The following is a 21,018-nucleotide window of genomic DNA, read 5'->3' on the forward strand; positions in this document are numbered from 1 at the left end:
AAAATGAATTTAGCAGAGTTGCTTTTCTAAATATAATTCAAAACAGACTGAGAACTGCTACATGCATACAGTATGATTCCATGGCATTCTGAATAAGGAGGGAGAATAGATCGGTGGTTGTTTAGGAGCTGGTGCGGGAGGGGAGGGGGATTTACTACAAAGGGGCACAAAGAAACTTCAGCATGAGAGAGTCTCTATTGTCATGTATTCGTTTGTCAGAATTCACAGTACTGTACACTAGAGAAAGTTGGATTTTCCTGAATGTAAATTATATCTCAATAAACCTGACTTTTTTTTTTTTTAAGATTTTATTTATTCATTTGAGACACAGAGACACAGAGAGAGAGAGAGAGAGAGAGCATGAGCAGGGGGAGAGGCAGAGCGAGAGGGAGAAGCAGGCGCCCTGCCCAGCCAGGAGCCCGATGTGGGCCTTGATCCCAGGACCCTGGCATCATGACCTGAGCTGAAGGCAGACGCTTAACCATTTGAGCCACCCAGGCGCCCTAAACCTGACTTTAAAAATAGATTGAGAATAAATAATTTGTGTAAAAAATGGGCGGAGGACCTGAACAGACATTTCTCCAAAGAAGATGTACAGATGGCCAACAGACACATGAAAAGGTGCTCATGCTCACTCATCATCTGGGAAATGCAAATCAAAACCACAGTGAGATACCACCTCACACCAATCAGAATGACTAAAATAAAATCAGAAGGACAAGAAATAACAAGTGTTGGTAAGGATGTGGAGAAAAGGAAACCCTCACCCTGTTGGTGAGAATACAAACTGGTGCAGTCACTGTGGAAAACAGTATGGGGGTTCCTCAGAAAATTAAAAATAGAACTACCATGTGATCTAGTAATTCCATTGCTGGTTATTTACCCCCCCAAAATGAAAAATAATTTGAAAAGGTACATGCACCCCTATGTTTATTGCAGCATTATTTACAGTAGCCAAGATATGGAAGCAACCTAAGTGTCCATCAATAGATGAATGGATAAAGAAGAGGTGTATATGTATGTGTGTATATACACACACACACACACTCACAATAATATACAATTCCATATTTATATAATAGAATATTACACAGCCATAGAAAAGAATGAGATCTTGCTATTTGGGACAACATGATGGACCCAGGGGGTATTATGCCAAGTGAAATAAGCCAGGCAGAGAAAGACAAATACCACATAATTCACTTATGTGTGGGATCTAAAAAAACACTAATACAAACTGGTGGTTGCAGGGGCAGGGATGGGCAAAATTGGTGAAGGGGATTAAGAGGTAAAACTTACAGTTGTAAAATGAGTAAGTCATGGGGATGAGAAGTACAGTATAGGGAATATAGTCAGTAATGTAATAAGGCGGCAGATGGCAACTATGCTTGTGGTGAGCATTGTGGAATGTATGGAATTGTGGAATCACTATGTTGTGCACCTGAGACTTAGGTAACATTGTATGTCAACTAGACTTCAATTTAAAAAAAAAAAAAAAGATTGAGAAAGGTAATTTCATTCCCCAAAGGGGCAAAAATCATATGGGTGTTCATTTAAGTCCGGGTTTATAAATGAAAACCACAGTGGAGCAATAAAGGAAGATACTAATGAATAGTAATAGCCTCTTCCTGGTTGGAGAGACTAAAGACAACCGAGATGACACTGGGCCCAGCAGGGTCAGAGCGCCATGTGAGGGCAGATGATCAGACTGCGTTGGAAGCTCCTGGAAGCGGTGGCGGGTTCCTGCATCCGCCAGCGGGTGGAGCCGGCTGGCACCACCTGGTGCAGGCTCGGGAAGCCCGCCCCTCCGGAGATCAGGCCTGCCTGCCCCGGGGCGGGGCCTCGGGAGCGCTCGGCCTGGGGAGCTGGTTGCGGGAGTGCCCAAGTCCTGGAGTGCAGAGGCCCAGGAGATAGTGAGTGCGCCGCCCCTCGCCTCCCTGCCCCGCCCCCAGTGCGGACCCTCGAGGCAGGCCCTGCAATCACCACCCCCTACCAGTCACCATCACAAGCGCTCCCGGCCTGCCTTTTAACCACCCCTCTACCTTAGTCCGCTCCTTTCCCCTTGCAGGTGCTCAGCACCTTTGCCTTTCAGCTTCCTTTTTTCTCCTCCCGGCAGTGGCGGCCCCCCGAGACGCTGAGATACGGAAGGACGTGCAGGTGCCTGCAGAAGGGCCTGGAATGGCCCAGGAGGAGCCTCGACTGAGTGGGAGCACTAGGCCTTTGTTAGCCCGGCCCGCCTGTGCCCTTGCCCCCCAGGATCAAGGAGGGGACGGGAGTGGGGTGCAGGGCAAAGTCTGGGCTTAGAGCTTTGCAGGGGGAAAGCCTAGCCAGCCCTGGATGGGTGGGGCTGGGGGTGGTGGTGGACATGGGAGACTTCACCCTGTGGATACCAGTTCCAGCTTTTCTCTCTCCCCACCCCAACCCTGCCCTTGGCCTCTGGTCAGACCTACTATGGGCAGGTGCTGAAGAAATCAGCAGATCTCCAGACCAGTGCCTGCGTCACTGCAGCCAGGCTGGTCCCCAAGCACATCCGGGAAGCCTTGAGGAATGTACATGAAGAAGTAGCCTTGAGGTAGAGTTCCTGTGCTGCCCCCCGTCCCCCCACCATGAAGACTCTAGGCAGCAGCTTTTTCAAGACAGTGATGCCGTCCCTCGGGAATTAACCCATTTCCTCAGATCCATCTAGTTTGCCGTGTCTATCATAAAACTGGTAAAGCACAGCAATGATCATCTTACAGCTCTGCTTAAAAACTTCCAATGACCCCCCTCCCCACCCAACCTCCCTTTACTCAGGATACACCTTGGACGTGACATTCAAGGCTGTCCAGTTTGGCCCCCACTTCCTAACCAACCCCAGCTCCCTCTGATGCACTGTACTACTCTAGCTAGATCTTTCCCTTCCTCCTGCCTCACATGCAATTATTTTTTTTAAAAAAGATTTTATTTATTTGACAGAGAGGGCAAGCAGAACCAGGGGAGCTACAGGGAGAGACAGAAGCAGGCTCCCTGCTGAACGCGGATCCCAGATCCCAGAACCCTGGGATCATGACCTGATCTGAATGCAGACGCCTAACAACTCAGCCACCCAGGGGACCCTCACATGCAATTATTGATCTGGAATCCCTTCCCTCTCCTTTCTACCTAACAAATCCTGCCCTTCCAACACTTCACTGATGTCCTACCTACTTTGTGAAGCCTTATCCCTCCTCGAGCACCCTCTTCCCTAAACCACTATAGCACTTACTGCCTGTGCAGTAAATCATGGGAAATGTTTTCTGTGCTCATGGTTTACCTCCCCGGTTAAGTACCCCCGGAGGACAGAAATCTTGTGTTACATTTCTTCTCCAATAACGAGCACAGTTCTGGACCTTTAGTAGATGTTCAGCTATAATAACTAACTAAATGTATTTACTCAACAAATATTGTAAATGGCTTGTTTGTCTTAGTACCTGGTGCAGTGCCCAACGATGATAACAATGGTAAACAAAGCAGACAGAGTCCCAGTTTTCATGGAGCTTCCAGTTTAGTGGGGGAAACGAAACACCTAAATAGAAATCCAGGGAATGGTGGAAGCAAGGAGGGACAGAAAGGAAGGAGAGAGGTAGGAAGAAAGGATTTGTAAGATTTAGCGATTCCACATATTCTAGTCTCTAGGGGGAAAATATGTATACATGGATGTATTTTCTATTTCCCAGGTATTATGGCTGTGGTCTGGTAATCCCTGAGTGTCTGGAAAACTGCTGGATTTTGGACCTGGGCAGTGGAAGTGGCAGAGATTGCTATGTACTGAGTCAGCTGGTCGGTGAGACAGGACATGTCACTGGGATAGACATGACGGAAAGTCAGGTGAGGCAGAGATTAGGAGGACAAGGAGGAAAGAATTCTCAAAGGCATTCTTTTAAAGACAAAGTTGTTTCCTTTGTGACTCTCTTCAAGGATAATCTAAGAAGGCTGATAAATGCAAAGCCCATTTGCGCCACTAGTGCTTCCTGCCCTGAAGGCTGAGAACTTTGACAATTAGGGGCTCTTCTGGGAGAACAGAGTCAGAGGTTTGACCTGATAAATGAATATCATGATGACCCAGTGGAGTCTGATTTTTCCCTTGCTTCTGCCATCTATCTTGAAGGATTTTGTTGTTGAGTGAAGAGTTTACTCAAGCAAAACCCATGTATCAAGGGGCACCTGGCAAGCTCAGGCAATAGAATATGTGACTCTTGCTCTCAGGGTCATGAGTTCAAGCCCCACATTGGGTGTGGAGCCTACCTAATTAAAAAAACAAAACAAAACAAAACAAAAAACCCAGCAGAGAGTTTATCCCTCATTGAGTTGTCCCAGACTGTAATTTATCCTACATGCCCAGAGGAACCTTAAACACTTACCAAAAATATATTATGAATATTCCATTCATAATAGGAAATGTTTAGTAAAAGAGTAGCATATTTAAAAAATGATTATCAAATCCATATATATATATTTATATATGTTTTTTGTTTTTTTAGGTAGAAGTGGCTAAGAAGTATATTGAGTATCACATGGAAAAACATGGCTTCCAGACACCCAATGTGACTTTTCTTCATGGCTACATAGAGAATTTGGAGGAGACTGGAATCAAGAATGAGAGTTACGATATTGTTATGTAGGTCTATACCCTTATTTCTGTGAATATAGCCCATTTCCTGTCGAACACTCTTTGTGGAACTGACTCTCATTTAGGGTGTTAAGCCTGACTTAATAAAGGGACGGAGCTGTTCTCAGGTGCTTGTAGCCCACCGGTCTCAGAACACACTGGCCCAGGAGAGAACCGACTGTAAACTGAAACATAAACGGATGAGCCCAAAAGAACAGCAGGACCATTGAGCCTGCTCCTACAACACACACCGACCTGTTATCTTCAGTATTATTGTCACAGCAAGGTGTAGGAGTCTGTTTCTCCTTTTCTTTTGAATTGTTGTCAAATCATGCCCAGGTGACAGCCTTAATGAAGCTGCCTTTGATGAATTTCGCCTATCTACATGTGGCCTAAGGAACGCGTGGTGCAGGAGGCATGGGGAACCAGCCTTCGTGCCGTTGCGTGGTGACCATCCGCGCAGACACAAATCAGGAGCGTGCCTGATTTTTTTTTTTTCTGCCCACTCAAATTGACTAAAAATTTATTGCGATTTTAAATACCCCATCCATCTCCTTTTTCTTGGGAAAAAGCTGAACGTGGGGAAGAGAAGAGGGAGGCAGAAAGAATGGTGTAGCTTTGGGAAATGGTGGAAGACGTCTTTAGGGACTAAAGGATTTGAAGCATTCTGAGTAGTGTGTGAATTTGCCTGCCATTCCATCTCTTCTTTTTTAGATCAAATTGTGTCATTAACCTTGTGCCTGATAAGGAACCCGTGCTGCAGGAGGCGTACCGAGTGCTGAAGGTGAGGGGAGGGGGAGACAACGGGTCTTTACATGTCAGTAAGAGCAGATGGGATCTGTCCTGTTCTTGCCCCCTTGAGCTGACAGCTCCAACTCTTGCCATTTATTCACGTTAAAAAGGGACGGCAAGGGGCGCCTGGGTGGCTCAGTTGGTTAAGCGACTGCCTTCGGCTCAGGTCATGATCCTGGAGTCCCGGGATCGAGTCCCGCATCGGGCTCCCTGCTCAGCAGGGAGTCTGCTTCTCCCTCTCCCGCTCCCCCCCCTCTTGTGCTCTTTCTCTCTCTCACTCTCTCTCTCAAATAAATAAATTAAAAAAAAAAAGGGACGGCAAAAAGAGGCGTGGCGAGAATGCCCCAGACGCGGATTCCTTTTCTCTCATGTCGTAAAAGGTCGTAAATCCGAGAGTCATGATTGTCATTGGATGCTGTAAAATAGTTGCCTTATTGTGGGCTCTTTTCCTGTTCCCTGCTGCCCCTGGTCCTGGGATAGCATTTGTAGGACTTCAGGGACTTTTGGACTGACTCCGAAAGATTGCTATGGATAGACTCTTCCAGCTTATATAGTGTTTCTGAGGGCTGCTTATTTCATTTCTATCAGGATTTCAGATCTTTGGGAAGTTAAAAAAGATGGAAATTTTACATTAACTACTTTCTAAAAGGAAGACTTGCTGGAGCTCCGTACCCTCCACATATATCATGAGATGTATATCTTCGTGATAGAAGATAGAAGATTCTGAGATTTTTGGTTTACAGGGCTTGTCATAGAGATAAAATAAGAATATGTAGGAATGATTTAATAATGTCATTTTATGGGCCAGCATACTATCTTCATCAGGATGTACTTCTAAAAGGTAGAGACATTATAGTACAATCTGGACTCAGAGCCCTTGAAACTAGCTAAATACAATCGTAAAATTCCTGATCACTCATATATCTGAGATTTTAAGGACATTTAAAAAATATTATTATAAAAATAAATAACATTACAAAAGTTATGATTTTTAAGGGAGAAGAATTCAGGAATACTATTTACTTCTATTAGTTATACAACCACCTGGGACTGCATTTGGTTCAGACTGGCTAAAATTTTAAGCACCCGAGTATCTTTATTTAGGAGAGAAACACTCTTGGAAAACCATTTTATTGTCTGTAGGGCACTGAAAAGAAATCTTGGCACGCAGCTATTGCTTGTAACTAGTAAGGCAGCTGGGCTTTGTTCACCAAGAGTCACCTCAGTACTTCTGTTTGGTTTTTAAAGTTGATTTTATCTCCTCATTCCTTTCTTTGCTATCTGGGACTAATGTCATCTGTAACCTTGTTTGGACTAATAATGCTGTTTCAGCACGGGGGGGAGCTGTATTTCAGTGACGTCTATGCTAGCCTTGAATTGCCAGAAGAAATCAGGACACACAGAATTTTATGGGGTAAGTGTTGCTTTGTTTTGTTTTACGGCAGATACTTGTTCATGTACAGAGCTCCCATCTGCTAATACCCAGGAGGAGGCTTTGTGATGTGGGAACACGTAGGACTAGGTGGGGTGGCTTCTGTCCCCTTTCTCCTCTGCCACTCAAGAGTAGTATGACCTTAGAGTTTAATTAGTCTCTTTGAGTCATTGTTTTCCAAATTGTAAAATGCAGATAATAATACAATCTAACTTATTGGGCTGTTATGAAGATTAAATGAGATAGTGGATATGAAAAATACTTTGAAAACTGTAGCATGGTAACCCTTTGGGGACTGAAGCCCCTTCATCTCCTTCTGTCCTCAGTGTTATTGTGTTGTTTATTCCCTTATTGTCATTTAAATGGAGTCTCTGGAAGTTGAGGAGATGAATGTATGCCTGTGGTCAGTCTGATTATGAAATAAGTTCTTATTATTAGGGGCACCTGGTCGGCTCAGTCAGTAGAGCATGTGACTCTTGATCTCAGGGTTGTGAGTTCAATGCCCACAGTAGGTATAGAGATTACTAAAAAAAGAAGAAGAAGAAAAAAAAGAATCCTATTTAAAAAAAAAAAGTTCTTTTAAAATAAGTTCTGTTAACTTTTTTCTTGTCATACAATAATAAATGAATATTGTTAAAATGTTGGAAAATACAAAAAGAAAAAGAAAAAATTACTTATCATGTAACCTGGCAATAACTTCTTTAACATTTTAGCATATATCCTTGTAGGGTGTGTATGTGTGTGTGTGTATAATAAAATTTGGAGCATGCTATATGTAGAATTTAGTATCCTCATTTCATTTGGCATGTTTCCTAAGCCTAAAATCTTTATTATTATTATTATTTTTAACATAATGTATTATTTGTTTCAGGGGTACAGATCTGTGATTCATCAGTCTTACACAATTCACAGCGCTCACCATAGCACATACCCTCCCCAATGTCCATCACCAGCTACCCCATCCTTACCACCCCCCTCCACTCCAGCAACCCTCAGTTTGTTTCCTGAGATTAAGAGTCTCTTATGGTTTGTTTCCCCCTCCGGTTTCGTCTTGTTTCATTTTTCCCTCCCTTCCCCTATGATCCTCTGTCTTGTTTCTCAAATTCTTCATATCAGTGAGATCATATGATAATTGTCTTTTTCTGATTGACTTATTTCGCTTAGCATAATATCCTCTAGTTCTATCCACGTCATTGCAAATGGCAAGATTTCATTTTTTGATGGCTGTATAATATTCCATATTCCATTGTGTGTGTATATATATGTATTCAACTAGAGAAAAGCAGTCAGTCACTCCCGTCTCCCCGGTCTCTGGCCACACTCCGTGCTCACCCGGCCTGTGACCGAGCGTTTCTATCTCTGGCACCCGACCCCGGGTGGAGTCTCCAAACCCAGCAGATCCCTGCGGTGCGCTCCCGCGCGGCTCCTCCCGGGGGAGGAAGGGGAGTCTCCCCGGATCTGCCGCTTGTTGGGTCCCTGCTGGAGGAGCAGTGGCCTGACTGTGCCGCAGATCATGGTTTATGGCAACCCCGAGCTGAGAGCCCGCACCTCGGCTCTGTCTCTGCAGCCAGCTTCCCCGCTCCGATACCTGGGAGCTCTGCCACACTCAGGCACCCCCGGTCTTTCTGTGACCCGAGGGTCCTGAGACCACACTGTCCCGGAGGGTTCCACCCCCCGCTTAGCCACCAGAGTGACGTCCCTCAGCGGAGCAGACTTTTAAAAGTTCCGATTTTGTGCTCCGCGGCTCTGTCACTTGCCGGTAGCGGCCGACAGAGGCTCCCTCCCGCGCCATCTATCCTCCTGAATATTGCCTTGGATTCACTTCTCTGCACGTCCTACCTTCCAGAAAGTGGTCGCTTTTCTGTTCAGAGAATTGCTGCTATTCTTTTCTTCGATCTCCTGTTGAGTTCATAGGTGTTCAGAATGGTTTGATCCCTATCTAGCTGAATTCCTGGGGCCAGGTGAAATCCAGGTCTCCTACTCCTCTGCCATCTTGCTCCTCCTCCCCTAAGCCTAAAATCTTTAAAAATGTATGTGTATTCTACAACTGTATTGTACAGCTGTGCCATACTTTATTTGACCATTTCTCTATGGGTAATCATTTGGGTTGTTTCTAATTTGTTGTAATAAATTTAAAAACTGTAAATTGCCTTATGAATATTAGTAGTAGTTACTGTTCTAGTAGCAGATCGTTTATGATAATCTGGAGCTAATAGGCAATTTGTAAATTATCCTTTATATGTTTTTACTCACATAGCATAGTGCTTTTCAGAATGTGACCTAATCCATCCAGAAATATGATTGCAGCTGTATGGGACCGTACATTAGTGACTGTCTTGAATAATGGTTCCCAGAGGCCATTAAGCTAGCATATTCCATTTTAATTGTGACTTTCTAGATATTGGGGGGATACTCAGGTCCTGTTTCTATTTCTAGGATATATGTTTTAACTAACACCATATCCTTTTTTTAAATTTATTATTTTATTTTATTTATTTATTTTTTAAAGATTTTATTTATTTATTTGAGAGAGAGAGAATGAGAGAGAGCACATGAGAAGGGGGAGGGTCAGACGGAGAAGCAGACTCCCTGCCAAGCAGGGAGCCCGATGCGGGACTCGATCCAGGGACTCCAGGATCATGACCTGAGCCGAAGGCAGTCGCTTAACCAACTGAGCCACCCAGGCGCCCCACCATATCCTTTTTTTAAAAAAGTTTGTTTAAGTAATCTCTACACCCAACGTGGGGCTCAAACTCATGACCTCGAGGTCAAGAGCTGCATGCTCTTCTAACTGAGGCAGCCAGGCACCCCAACTAATACCATTCCTAATCAGTTTTATAGAAGAGTAATTTCTTGAATATCTAGTTGTTTGGTTGGTTTGTGATTTTTCTTTTTTTAGGTGAGTGCCTGGGTGGTGCTTTATACTGGAAGAACCTTGCCATCCTCGCCCAAAAAATTGGTTTCTGCACTCCACGTTTGGTCACTGCCAATCTCATTACAGTTCAAAACAAAGAATTAGAAAGAGTGATCGGTAAGAAAGTGCAGTGGGGAATGTTAAAACTGCTCCTTGAGTGGTTCAAGTGTGGTGTCTAGCAAGAGTGTACTAAGTGGGTCTCATTGAAGGAGACTTTGGGTCATCTGGAAACCTCCATCTTGTCTTCTGTTTAATAGCAACCTCCCAAAGTTTGGTATTTAATAAAGCACTTCAAAGTTATTCGGTAAATAAAGTGAACTGCCCAGAAAGATAACTGGTGGCATGCAAAGAAGAAAATCACCATTATAATCTGTATGCTCTTCACCTACTAGGCAAACCAATAGCCTTTTGGGAGCTGGAGCTGAACCATGGGTAAATTCCGTTTTAGGTGACTGTCGTTTTGTTTCGGCAACATTTCGCCTCTTCAAACTCCCTAAGACAGGACCAGCCAAAAGATGCCAAGTGATTTACAATGGAGGAATCACGGGCCATGAAAAAGAACTAATATTTGATGCAAATTTCACATTTAAGGTAAATAAAAATTTCCATGATTTTGGACATTCTTTCTACTCTTACATTTGCTCCAGGTACCTTTTCTTAACCTTGCATTGCTTCTCCCTTTCCTGGTGTTGGGACATGTGCATGTGTGTATGTATGCTTTTGCTGAACCATTAAAAGTAAGTCGCAGGGACGCCTGGGTGGCTCAGTCGGTTAAGCGGCTGCCTTCGGCTCAGGTCATGATCCCAGGGTCCTGGGATCGAGTCCCACATCGGGCTCCCTGCTCAGCAGGGAGCCTCCTTCTCCCTCTGCCTGCCTCTCCCCCTGCTTGTGTTCTGTCTCTCTCTCTCTGACAAATAAATAAATAAAATCTTAAAAAAAAAAAAAAAAAAGTAAGTCGCAGACATTGTGACATGTTATCCTTAATATTTCAGCATGCATCTCCTAAGAATAAAATATTCTTGTACATAACCACAATATCACTGTCACCACCTAAGAAAATCTTTCATGGGAAGTATCCATCAGACATCAGATTAATGGAATTACAGAGAAGCAGTATGGAAAAGAATAGAAGTATTGTGCAACAGTATTTCAGTGGTTCACTTGCATCATAGAATTAAGGAACTCTTGTTGTTTAATGACAATATATTGATATTTCTACTACTCTTTGCAGGGCAGTCTTTATTTCCTCAAAATGGAAAAGTATAGGCTTTGGCATCAGATACCTGGGTTCAAATTCTGGCTCTATTATTTATTACTTGGGTAAACTTGAATAAGTCCTTCTTTGAGATATAGTTTGCTCCACTGCAAGAGTAGGGGTAATAATACCTACTGTGTGGAATTTCTATAAGAAAAAAAAAAAAAAAGATTAGCGGTAATATAGGGGCCCCCTGGCTGGTTGAGTCAGTAGAGCATGCAACTCTTCGTCTCCGGGTTGTAAGTTCGAGCCCCATGTTGGGTGTAGAGATTACTTAAAAAATAAAATTTTAATAAAGATTAGCAATAATATAGTAGAACCTTGGTACATACCGGGAACTCAGTAAATAGAAGATATAATCATGATTTGTTCCCAAGGTAGCTGTTTCCCACCTGATTTTTTGGTCCAAATATCATCTTCGAAGTTCTTAACTACTCCCTGGTGCTATTGATGCTTTTTCACTGATCCACTGCCCCTTGATGTACTGCCTGCTTCTGTAGGGTCACAGAATCAAAGTGGGAAGGGCCTTTGAACCCATTGCTCTGATATAGTGGCTTTCAAAAAACCCCCATCTTTGGGCGCCTGGGTGGCTCAGTTGGTTAAGCGACTGCCTTCGGCTCAGGTCATGATCCTGGAGTCCCGGGATCGAGTCCCGCATCGGGCTCCCTGCTCGGCAGGGAGTCTGCTTCTCCCTCTGACCCTCCCCCCTCTCATGTGCTCTCTCTCATTCTCTCTCTCTGAAATAAATAAATAAAATCTTTAAAAAAAAAAAACCCCATCTTTAATAGCAGAATTCCTTTTTTAAGGAAGATCTTATTTAAAAAAACAATACTTGAATAAATAAATAAATAAATAAACAATACTTGGGGCATCTGGGTGGCTCAGTCAGTTAAGCATCTGCCTTCGGCTCAGGTCATAATCTCGGGGTCCTGGGATCGAGCCCCACGTCGGGCTCTCTGCTCATCGGGGAGCCTGCTTCTCCCTCTCCCTCTGCCTGCCGCTCCCCCTGCTTGTGCTCTCTCGTTCGTGCGCTCTCTCTCAAAATGAATAAGTAAAATCTTAAAAAAAATTTTTAAAAACCACAAAAAACCAGTACTATGTGTCAGACATCGCATTACGTAATCCCAGTATATGAAGGGGTAAACGCAGAGCTTATCTGAAGGGAGCAGGGGTTAGATAACCCAGAATCTCCTGTGCTCACTCCTGGTTCCCAAGGCATGAGGCTTTTATATAGCCCCCCAGACACCCTGGGACTCACAAAAATACACATTAACACTATTATTTTAATTTAAACCCTCATTTTAATGATGAATAAGGTGAAACTCAGATAACAGTGGTTTTCTACATCTGTCTCTGAGGAGAGATGGGATACTGGAGCAATGAGTGTCCTTTTTTTTTTTTTGCTTTGCCACCGAAGAAAAACTGATTATGACACTGGTCAATTACATTTTGAAATGAGCGTGAAACTAGTGGCAGGGTCTGAACAGAAATATCCTTTCAGAAGATACGGTCTTTTTATCCTGAAATGTCACTCCTTAGTAAAACCTTTGTATGTTTGTCTTTTATTAAGATTAAAGTGGCATTTCTTGGGGCACCTGGGTGGCTCAGTCATTAGGCGTCTGCCTTCGGCTCGGTCATGATCCCAGGGTCCTGGAATCCAGCCCCGCTTCGGGCTCCCTGCTCCGCGGGAAGCCTGCTTCTCCCTTTCCCACTCCCCCTGCTTGTGTTCCCTCTTTCACTGTGTCTCTCTCTGTCAAATAAATAAATAAAATCTTTAAAAAAAAGATTAAAGTGGCATTTCTTTTTTTTTTTTTAAAGATTTTATTTATTTATTTGAGAGAGAGAGAATGAGAGACAGAGAGCATGAGAGGGAGGAGGGTCAGAGGGAGAAGCAGACTCCCTGCCGAGCAGGGAGCCCGATGCGGGACTCGATCCCGGGACTCCAGGATCATGACCTGAGCTGAAGGCAGTCGCTTAACCAACTGAGCCACCCAAGCGCCCCTAAAGTGGCATTTCTTAATATGTGTTTTTTTTCTGTTACCCTTCAGGAAGGTGAAATTGTTGAAGTGGATGAAGAAACAGCAGCTATCTTGAAGAATTCACGATTCACCCAGAATTTTCTGATCAGACCAGTTGGAGAGAAGCTGCCAGCATGTAGTGGCTGTTCTGCTTTAGGATCAAAGGTTTGTTTGGCTTTCAGTCCCTGCCTTGCCACTGACTGCTAAAACAAGAAACAAATCGTTATTCTTTTAGTTGGCCACTATAAATAATTTCTAGCCATATTTGTACCTACAAAATGATTTGAATTAATTTCATAACTTTATTTTTCCAATCTGGATATTAAGTCAGAGACTCTTAACTTGATGCACCCATGAATGGACTTCAGGGCATCCATGAATCCCTTAAAATTATATATGTGTATGTGTATTTTCTCAAGAAAGTATCTATTACTTTCATCAGATTCTTAAAGGAGTCCAGATACAAAAAGTTAAGAGTTACCTTGGAAAAAATTACTCAAATATTCAAATAATTATTTGAATAATTTTTTTTTTAAAGATTTAATTTATTTGTGAGAGAGAGAGTGAGTGAGAGGGAGAGCACAAGCTGGGGGGTGGGGGGGAGGGGCAGAGAGAGAAGCGGAGTCTCTGCTAAGCAGGGAGCCCGATGCGGGGCTTGATCCCAGGACCCTGGGATCATGACCTGAGCCAAAGGCACATGCTTAACCGACTGAGCCACCCAGGTACCCCTCAAACATTTGTAAGTCTTAATTGAGATAGTCAAATTGCCCTACAAAAAGATTGTAGAAGTCTACATGCCTACCTGCAATGTATGAGAATACCTTTTCCCTGCCGTCTTACTAATATTGGGTATTATTTTTAAAACTCTTTGCTTGTCTGATGGGCAGAAAATAATTTGTTGTTTTATTTTGCATATATTGAACCTTTTGTCTATTTATTGGCCAGTTATATTTCATCCAATGTGAACTTCCTGTATAATTCCTTTAACCATCTGCCATTAGAGTGGGATTTGCCATTTCTTTATTGCTCTATAAACGATTATCTGTTATATGTTGTGAATATTTTTTCTCAGCATGTCATCTATCTTTTTATTTGCTTATTTTTCCTGAGTAGACATTTTCAATTTTTTTTTTTTTTTAAAGATTTTATTTATTTATTTGACAGAGAGATAGACAGAAGAGCACAAGCAGAGGGAGTGGCAGAGGGAGAGGGAGAAGCAGGCTCTGCACTGAGCAGGGAGCCCGATGCGGGACTCGATCCCAGGACCCTGGGATCATGACCTGAGCCGAAGGCAGACGCCCAACCATCTGAGCCACCCAGGCGCCCCGACATTTTCAATTTTTATGTAGTCAAGTCCTTTGTGGTTTCTGCCTCTTATGTTATGATTAGAAAGACCTTCTCCATGTGAACATTATGAATTTACCTCTATTTTCTTTAAAATTTTTTTAAGATTTTATTTTTAAGTAATCTCTACACCCAAGGTGGGGCTTGAACTCACAACCCCAAGACCAGGAGTTGCATCCTGCACTGACTGAGCCAGCCAGGGGCCCCACCTATATTTTCTTTTAGTACTTTAGACATTCTGGGATAAAATTCATATAACAAAATTCACTATTTTAACCATTTTAATGTGTACAATTTAGTGACTTTGAGTATATTTACAAGGTTGTGCAGTCATCACTAGTATCTAGTTTCAGAAAACTTTCATTACCCCAAAAGAAATCCCATACTTATTAAGCAGTCATTCTGCTATCTCCCCTCCCCCTGGCCTCTGGCAATAAACTAATCTGCTTTCTGTCTCTGAATTTGCCTATGGTGGGCATTATTATATAAGTGGAATCATATACTATAAGGCCTTTTGTGTCTGGATTCTTTTACTTAACATAATGTTTTCAAGGTTTATCCATATGTCAGTGCTTCATTCCTTTTTATGTCTGAATAATATTCCATTGCATGGATATACCACATTTTGTTTATCCACTCATTAGTTGATAGATGATTAGGTTCTTTCTATTCCTGGCTGTTCCGAGTAGTATTGCTGTGAACATGCATGTACGTGTACTTCGTGTCCTTATTTGAGTACTGGTTTTCAATTATTTTGGGTCTATACCTAGTCGTTGGATTGTTGAGTCATATAGTAATTCTACATCCAACTTTTTGAAGACCCACCAAACTGTTTTCCACAGTGGCTGCACCATTTTAAATTCCTAGCAGCAGTGTATAGGTTTCCAATTTCTCTACATCTTTGCCAACACTGTGTTATTTTCTGTTTAGTTTTTATTGTAGTCATCCTAGTCAGTGTAAAGTACCTCATTGTGGTTTGGATTTGCATTTCCCTAATGACTAGTGATGCTAACCATCTTCTCACATGTTTGTTAACCATCTATATGTTTTCTTTGCGGAAATGTTGTTTTAGATCCTTTACCCATTTTTTTTTTTTTTTAAGAGAGGGAAAGAGAGGGAGGAGGGGCAGGGCGAGAGGGAAAGAGAGAACTTAAGCAGGCTCCATGCCCAGGACAGAGTCCGACATGGGGCTCAATTTTACAACCCAATGCGGGGCTCGATCCCAAGATCCTGGGATCATGACGTGAGCCAAAGGCAGATGCTTAACCAACTGAGCCACCCAGGTGCCCCTAAACCTTGTTTTTAAACAGAATTCAATTTAGAGTTGCCTGGTTGGCTCAGTCGGTTAAGCATCTGCCTTCGGCTCAGGTCGTGATCCCAGGGTCCTAAGATGGAGCTCCACATTAGGCTCAATTTTACAACCCTGAGATCATGACCTGAGATGAAATCAAGAGTTGGACACTTAACTGACTGAGCTACCTAGGCTCTTTTGCCCATTTTTAAATTGGGTTGTCTTTTTATTGTTGAGTTGTAAGAGCTCTTTATATATTCTGGATACTAGACCCTTATCAGATATATGATTTGCAAAACTTTCTCACATTCCATGTGTTGTCTTTTCACTCTGGGTAGTGTCCTTTGATGCACAAAAGTTTTTAATTTTGGTGAAGTTGAATTTTTCTTTTTTCTTTTTTGGTTGCTTGTGCTTTGGGTGTCATAGCTAAAAATCCATTGCTTAATCCAAGGTCATGCAGATTCTTCTAGTGCTTTCATGGTTTTGCTTTTCACATTAAAATTTTTAAACCATCTGGAATTTATTTTAGCATAAATGTTGAGGTACAGTGTGACTATTTCTCCAAATATTAACTAGTTCAAATTTTCCTGTTCATTTATTATATCAATTCCCCACTGTTTTGAAAAGCTGATTTTGATCATATCTTAATTTCTTGAATGTATACCAGAGCCAGGATACCACTATATTCTAAAGTGATCGTTTTCTAAAATATTTTAGATTCATTTTTGGAATTATTCTAGTATCTGAAATATTGGTATAGCATTTCCTAAAGCATTTTATCACAGTTTATCTCCTGCCATCTCCACAGCTACCCTATGAAGAAGGCAGATGGGTAGAGAGTAGCATCCCTCTTTGTCTTTCTCTCATATATATACATATATATTTTTTATTTTATTTTTAAGATTTTATTTATTTATTTGACAGAGAGAGACACAGCAAGAGAAGGAACACAAGCAGGAGGAGTGGGTGAGGGAGAAGCAGGCTTCCCGCCGAGCAGGGAGCCCAATATGGGGCTCGATCCCAGGACCCTGGGATCATGACCTGAGCCAAAGGCAGACGCTTAAAGACTGAGCCACCCAGGCGCCCCTCTTTCTTATATATTTAATTCTTTCCCCCATTCATGGTGTCAATTATTTTACTGATCCATTCATTAATTTATAATATTGTATTTAGAACAGGCTGAGTGATGGATTTCAAGTCTCTTTGGGCTGACAGAACTTACAACATTCACCGAAGTCATACCAACGATGTGTCTCGAGGCACTGAACATTGGAAGCCCCGGGAAATAAGATACTGATATTACTGCACCAGGATAGCGGCAGAGCGTGGGGTTTATGTACACAGGCCTTGCAGTCAGATAGGCTAGGTTCAGATCTTGGCTCTACCAGGCATGTGTGATCTCAGGTACATTACCTAACCTCCCTACACCCTCTGTCTCTCCATATGTAACAGGAAGGTAATAATCACTTTTCTCCTCGGGTTGTGAGGATCAATGGGGATGATCTATGGAGAATGTTAGCCTGATGCCTGGCACATAATACACACTCAAGAAATAGAAGTAGTTACAGTTATGGATTTGTACTAATTAAGATTCTTGGTCACTTGGAACCGTGTTCTAGGATTTCTCATTCTTCCTGACACACCCTTTCTCCTGGGCCCAGAGATTCTCTAATCTTTTGCCATGAATTTTTGCTTTCTTTTGCTTGTATTTCGTAATAACTTTGGATACATCGAGCATACATTGAGACACAAGTAACTCGTATGCCTTTTTCTCCTCCTTCTGTTACATTATAAGCAGTCTATAAGTGTAAAGCTTGTTTAGAGATCACTCTCCAAAATGGTAAATTTGTAGTTGGGAAAATTTAATTGAACACAAGAGGCAGGAATTCTGGAGCCAAAAAACCGAATGTGTTCTTGTTTGGCCACTCTTACCAGCATGAATCAAGCGCAAGCTAAATGTAGGAGCCACCTCTAGAGCCAAAGAGTGATTTACAGGTTTTACTTTATTAAATTCTTGAGCCCTCTGCTATTTGTTACTCTTCTGTTTTTCTTTTCTTTCTTTTTTTTTTTTTTTTTAAAGATTTTATTTATTTATTTGACAGAGAGAGACATAGCGAGAGCAGGAACACAAGCAGGGGGAGCGGGAGAGGGAGAAGCAGGCTCCCCGCTGAGCAGGGAGCACGATGCGGGGTTCGATCCCAGGACCCTGGGATCATGACCCGAGCTGAAGGCAGACGCTCAACGACTGAGCCACCCAGGCGCCCCTACTCTTCTGTTTTTCTAAGCAGATGCCTTTTTGGAAAGTAGAGAAATGTGACTTTGGACCTTTCAGCCCTTGAAACCTTTCACAAATGTGTTATTGGTATTTTGAAACTCTTGGGAGTTCACTGATAACCAAACCTTTCTGGTGAGAATCAATATGTATTTTTGAAATGTTTTCATCATTCTAATTCTCCTGGAACCTGGTTTCCTGAATCCTAGTTAGAAAAGCTGTCAGCAGGTTATGGTTATAAGTAAAGGGAGTGTTTCCTCCAACCACAACACTTCCAGTGTACTCTGGTTGTAAAAAAAAAAAAAAAAAAAGTCATTAAGCGGGCTGGCTTCTGCAGAGACCCCTTCTTGCAGCCTGGCTCTCCTTGACCTCCCTCTTAGTGTGCACGCGGGGCGTGCAGGAGGGCTCTTGACCTCACATACCAATCATAACTTGCCATGTACTTGAACTGGTTTATCCCACCTGCCTCCTCTCTCATCTGCCTTGGTTCTTTCAGCGTGCTGATGTGCCCGTGTCTTTAGATCAGTTCCAAGGTTTTGAAATGGCAATCGCTGACAGTGAAGGAAGATTTAAGGAATGAAACAGCTGCGTGTCCTAGAAATATAACCTTGTGTGCTTGGAGGAGGACGTTCCTATCTTTTTTACAGAAGACCTTTCCAATAAAGGCCGAGAGCACAGTACAGGCAGGTGGCACGTGGGGGTTGCTGGTGCTCGCATCTTCCCGACACCTGCCACCAGTGAGGACTGCTGCTTCTTCCTGAGCATTGACTCAGTGAGGACTGTTTCCAAGAGCCCTTCTTTTCTTTCTTTTGTCCTCTTCTTCCTCCTCTTCTCTTTCCTCCTGCCCTTCCTGCTCCTCCCCCCTCTCCCCCTCTTCCTCTTCTCCTCTTCCTCATTCTCTTCCTTCTTCTCTTTTAACCCTGACAAGGAAAGTGTATCTTGCTATTAAAAGAATTACATTAAAGGCACCTGGGTGGCTCAGTTGGTTGAGCATCCAACTCTTGATCTTAGCTCAGGGATTGATCTCAGGATCGTGAGTTCAGGCCCCACATTGGGCTCCACACTGGGCATGCAGCCTCCAAAAGAAAAAAAAGAATTACATTAGTAAAACACTGCAGGATCTGAAATGATGCATGTAGGATTGTGGTATGCACTATCTTGCTACAGTTAATAGTAGTGGTAGTAACAACATCAGCAACACTAGGAATAGTATTAGAGGACCTAGCCTTTACTGAACAGGTAAGATGTTCAAGGCACTGTGTCACTTTGTCCTCACAATAACCGTTATTATCCTCATTTTACAGATGAAGAACCTAAGACTCAGGGAGATTAATCCAAGGTCACAGAGCTAGAAAGTGGTGAATTTGAACCCACGTCGGATTCTAGAGCTGACATTCTTACCCAATTTGCTGTACTACCTCTCTGTATCTAGACTTTTTGTAGAATCACAGGATGTTGGTGCTGGAAAGGACTGTTTCTCAACGTGTCTCACCTTTTATTTAAGTCTTGGGACCTTTTAGGGGTGGGAGCATGCATTAGGAAGTGATATTGATATTACTATCTCCTATTAGTAGAGAGGACATGGGATGGGAAGAAAAAGAGTGGGAAATCATTTTCCTGGGTGAAAAGGAGGAGAGGCTAACTCTTATGACCAGGAATTCCAATGTAGCAAGAGCAGGAAATAAACAGTGGACAGGAGGGCCTGGCCGCAGCGACAAGCATAGCTAGCCCTCTTCCAGGCTTGGAGATCCCCTACTGGATGCTAGCTTACCTGTTAGGGAGCCAGATCCAGACAGGCGTCTTCATTCTAGAAAGGTGGAAACTGAGGGTCAGGGAGGCCCAGGCCCCCAGTAGGTTATTTCAGTAAAGGGAGTGGTCCATAAGACTGTCCTTCATGAACGTAGGGTACGTGCCTGTCTTGTCCTGCCTTCTATTTGCGGTGACCAAGAATCAGTAATAAGAGTGTACATTTATGTTTAATGAATTCATTATCATTATTTGAGGTGGATTGTTCATGCTCTTGATTTCCTGCCTTTGTGCCTGGTTTTTCTCTGGCCTCACTGGTGCTGCTGTTGGAGGTATCTCATTTGGAGGTGAAGGGAAGAAAAATAAAGACTGCCATCTTGTCTTCTGAAAATTCCAACTCACTCTGCCCTGAGATCTTGCTGGCTATTGTTGGCAGTCTCAGTATCTGAACATCAGCAGTTGCTAACGACGGCCCTGGTGTGTAAGACTTGCCTTCTTGTCTTGCACACATGTTTCTAGAGATGAGAGTAAGGGAAGGAAAGAAGTGTCAGCATTTTGGTATTCAGTTCCAGAAGGGTAAAAGGCACGTACAAATGAGACTCCCATAAAACAAAATGAAACAAAATAAACTTTCCTAGTTTCCAACTTTTCCCTAGGGACCACCTTTACAAAACTTGAAGTGAAGTTTACCTTGGAAGTGGTAAAAACTTGGGACGCCTGGGCGGCTCAGTCGGTTAAGTGTCTGTCTTCCACTCAGGTCACGATCCCGGGGTCCTGGGATCAAGTCCCATATCGGGCTCCCTGCTCAGCGGGAAGCCTGCTTCTCCCTCTGCCTGCCACTCCCCCTGCTTGTTCTCTCTCCCTCTCCTGCAAATAAATAAATAAAATATTTTTTGAAAAAGGAAAGAAAGTAGTAAACATTTGATTAGACGCTTCAGGACGAGACAGCCACCTTTATAGATGAATCCCAAGGATCCTGTGGAATTATAAAATTTTATCTACCTCCTAGGTAAGCCAACCTCAGTCAAACTGAAATATGAGTATTGGGGAACATCAAAACACCTTTAACTTGTCCTTTTGTTTCGGTTTGCCTTTTGACAGAGTGTAATCACAGATCCTTTCAAGCTTGCAGGAGAGTCTGACAATGCAAAGCCCGGATGTTCTTCTGATGTTGCTGGAGGCTGCTGTCTGTAATTTACAGCTGACCAGAAGAAAGGGGCAGGTGGTGAAGGACTTACGTGTCTTTTAATCTCCTCTTCCCCACAGCACAGACCATAAGAAAGAATAAATGGTGAAAAGCCACTATGTTCTAGATCATTGATAAAAA

General features: G+C 42.9%; 1 protein-coding gene across 1 annotated transcript; it reads left to right on the forward strand.

Annotated features, from left to right (window-relative positions):
- Window positions 1-1,855: 1,855 nt before the first annotated feature.
- Window positions 1,856-21,018, forward strand: AS3MT (arsenite methyltransferase). Its single transcript, XM_021700109.2, has 11 exons — window positions 1,856-1,913; window positions 2,117-2,157; window positions 2,445-2,572; window positions 3,696-3,846; window positions 4,500-4,636; window positions 5,342-5,411; window positions 6,752-6,833; window positions 9,751-9,882; window positions 10,214-10,356; window positions 13,069-13,203; window positions 20,793-21,018. Coding segments are annotated over exons 1-11 (1,113 nt in total). The 5' UTR covers window positions 1,856-1,912; the 3' UTR covers window positions 20,886-21,018.

Source organism: Neomonachus schauinslandi, chromosome 6 (assembly GCF_002201575.2).
Source record: "Neomonachus schauinslandi chromosome 6, ASM220157v2, whole genome shotgun sequence".
Classification (NCBI taxonomy): Eukaryota; Metazoa; Chordata; class Mammalia; order Carnivora; family Phocidae; genus Neomonachus; species Neomonachus schauinslandi.

Bases quoted from the DNA above. Each gene is read 5' to 3' on its own strand.
- AS3MT (XM_021700109.2), top strand. The intron at 3,847-4,499 runs GTGAGGCAGAGA...TTGTTTTTTTAG, and splicing joins TAGACATGACGGAAAGTCAG to GTAGAAGTGGCTAAGAAGTA. The intron at 6,834-9,750 runs GTAAGTGTTGCT...TTCTTTTTTTAG, and splicing joins GACACACAGAATTTTATGGG to GTGAGTGCCTGGGTGGTGCT.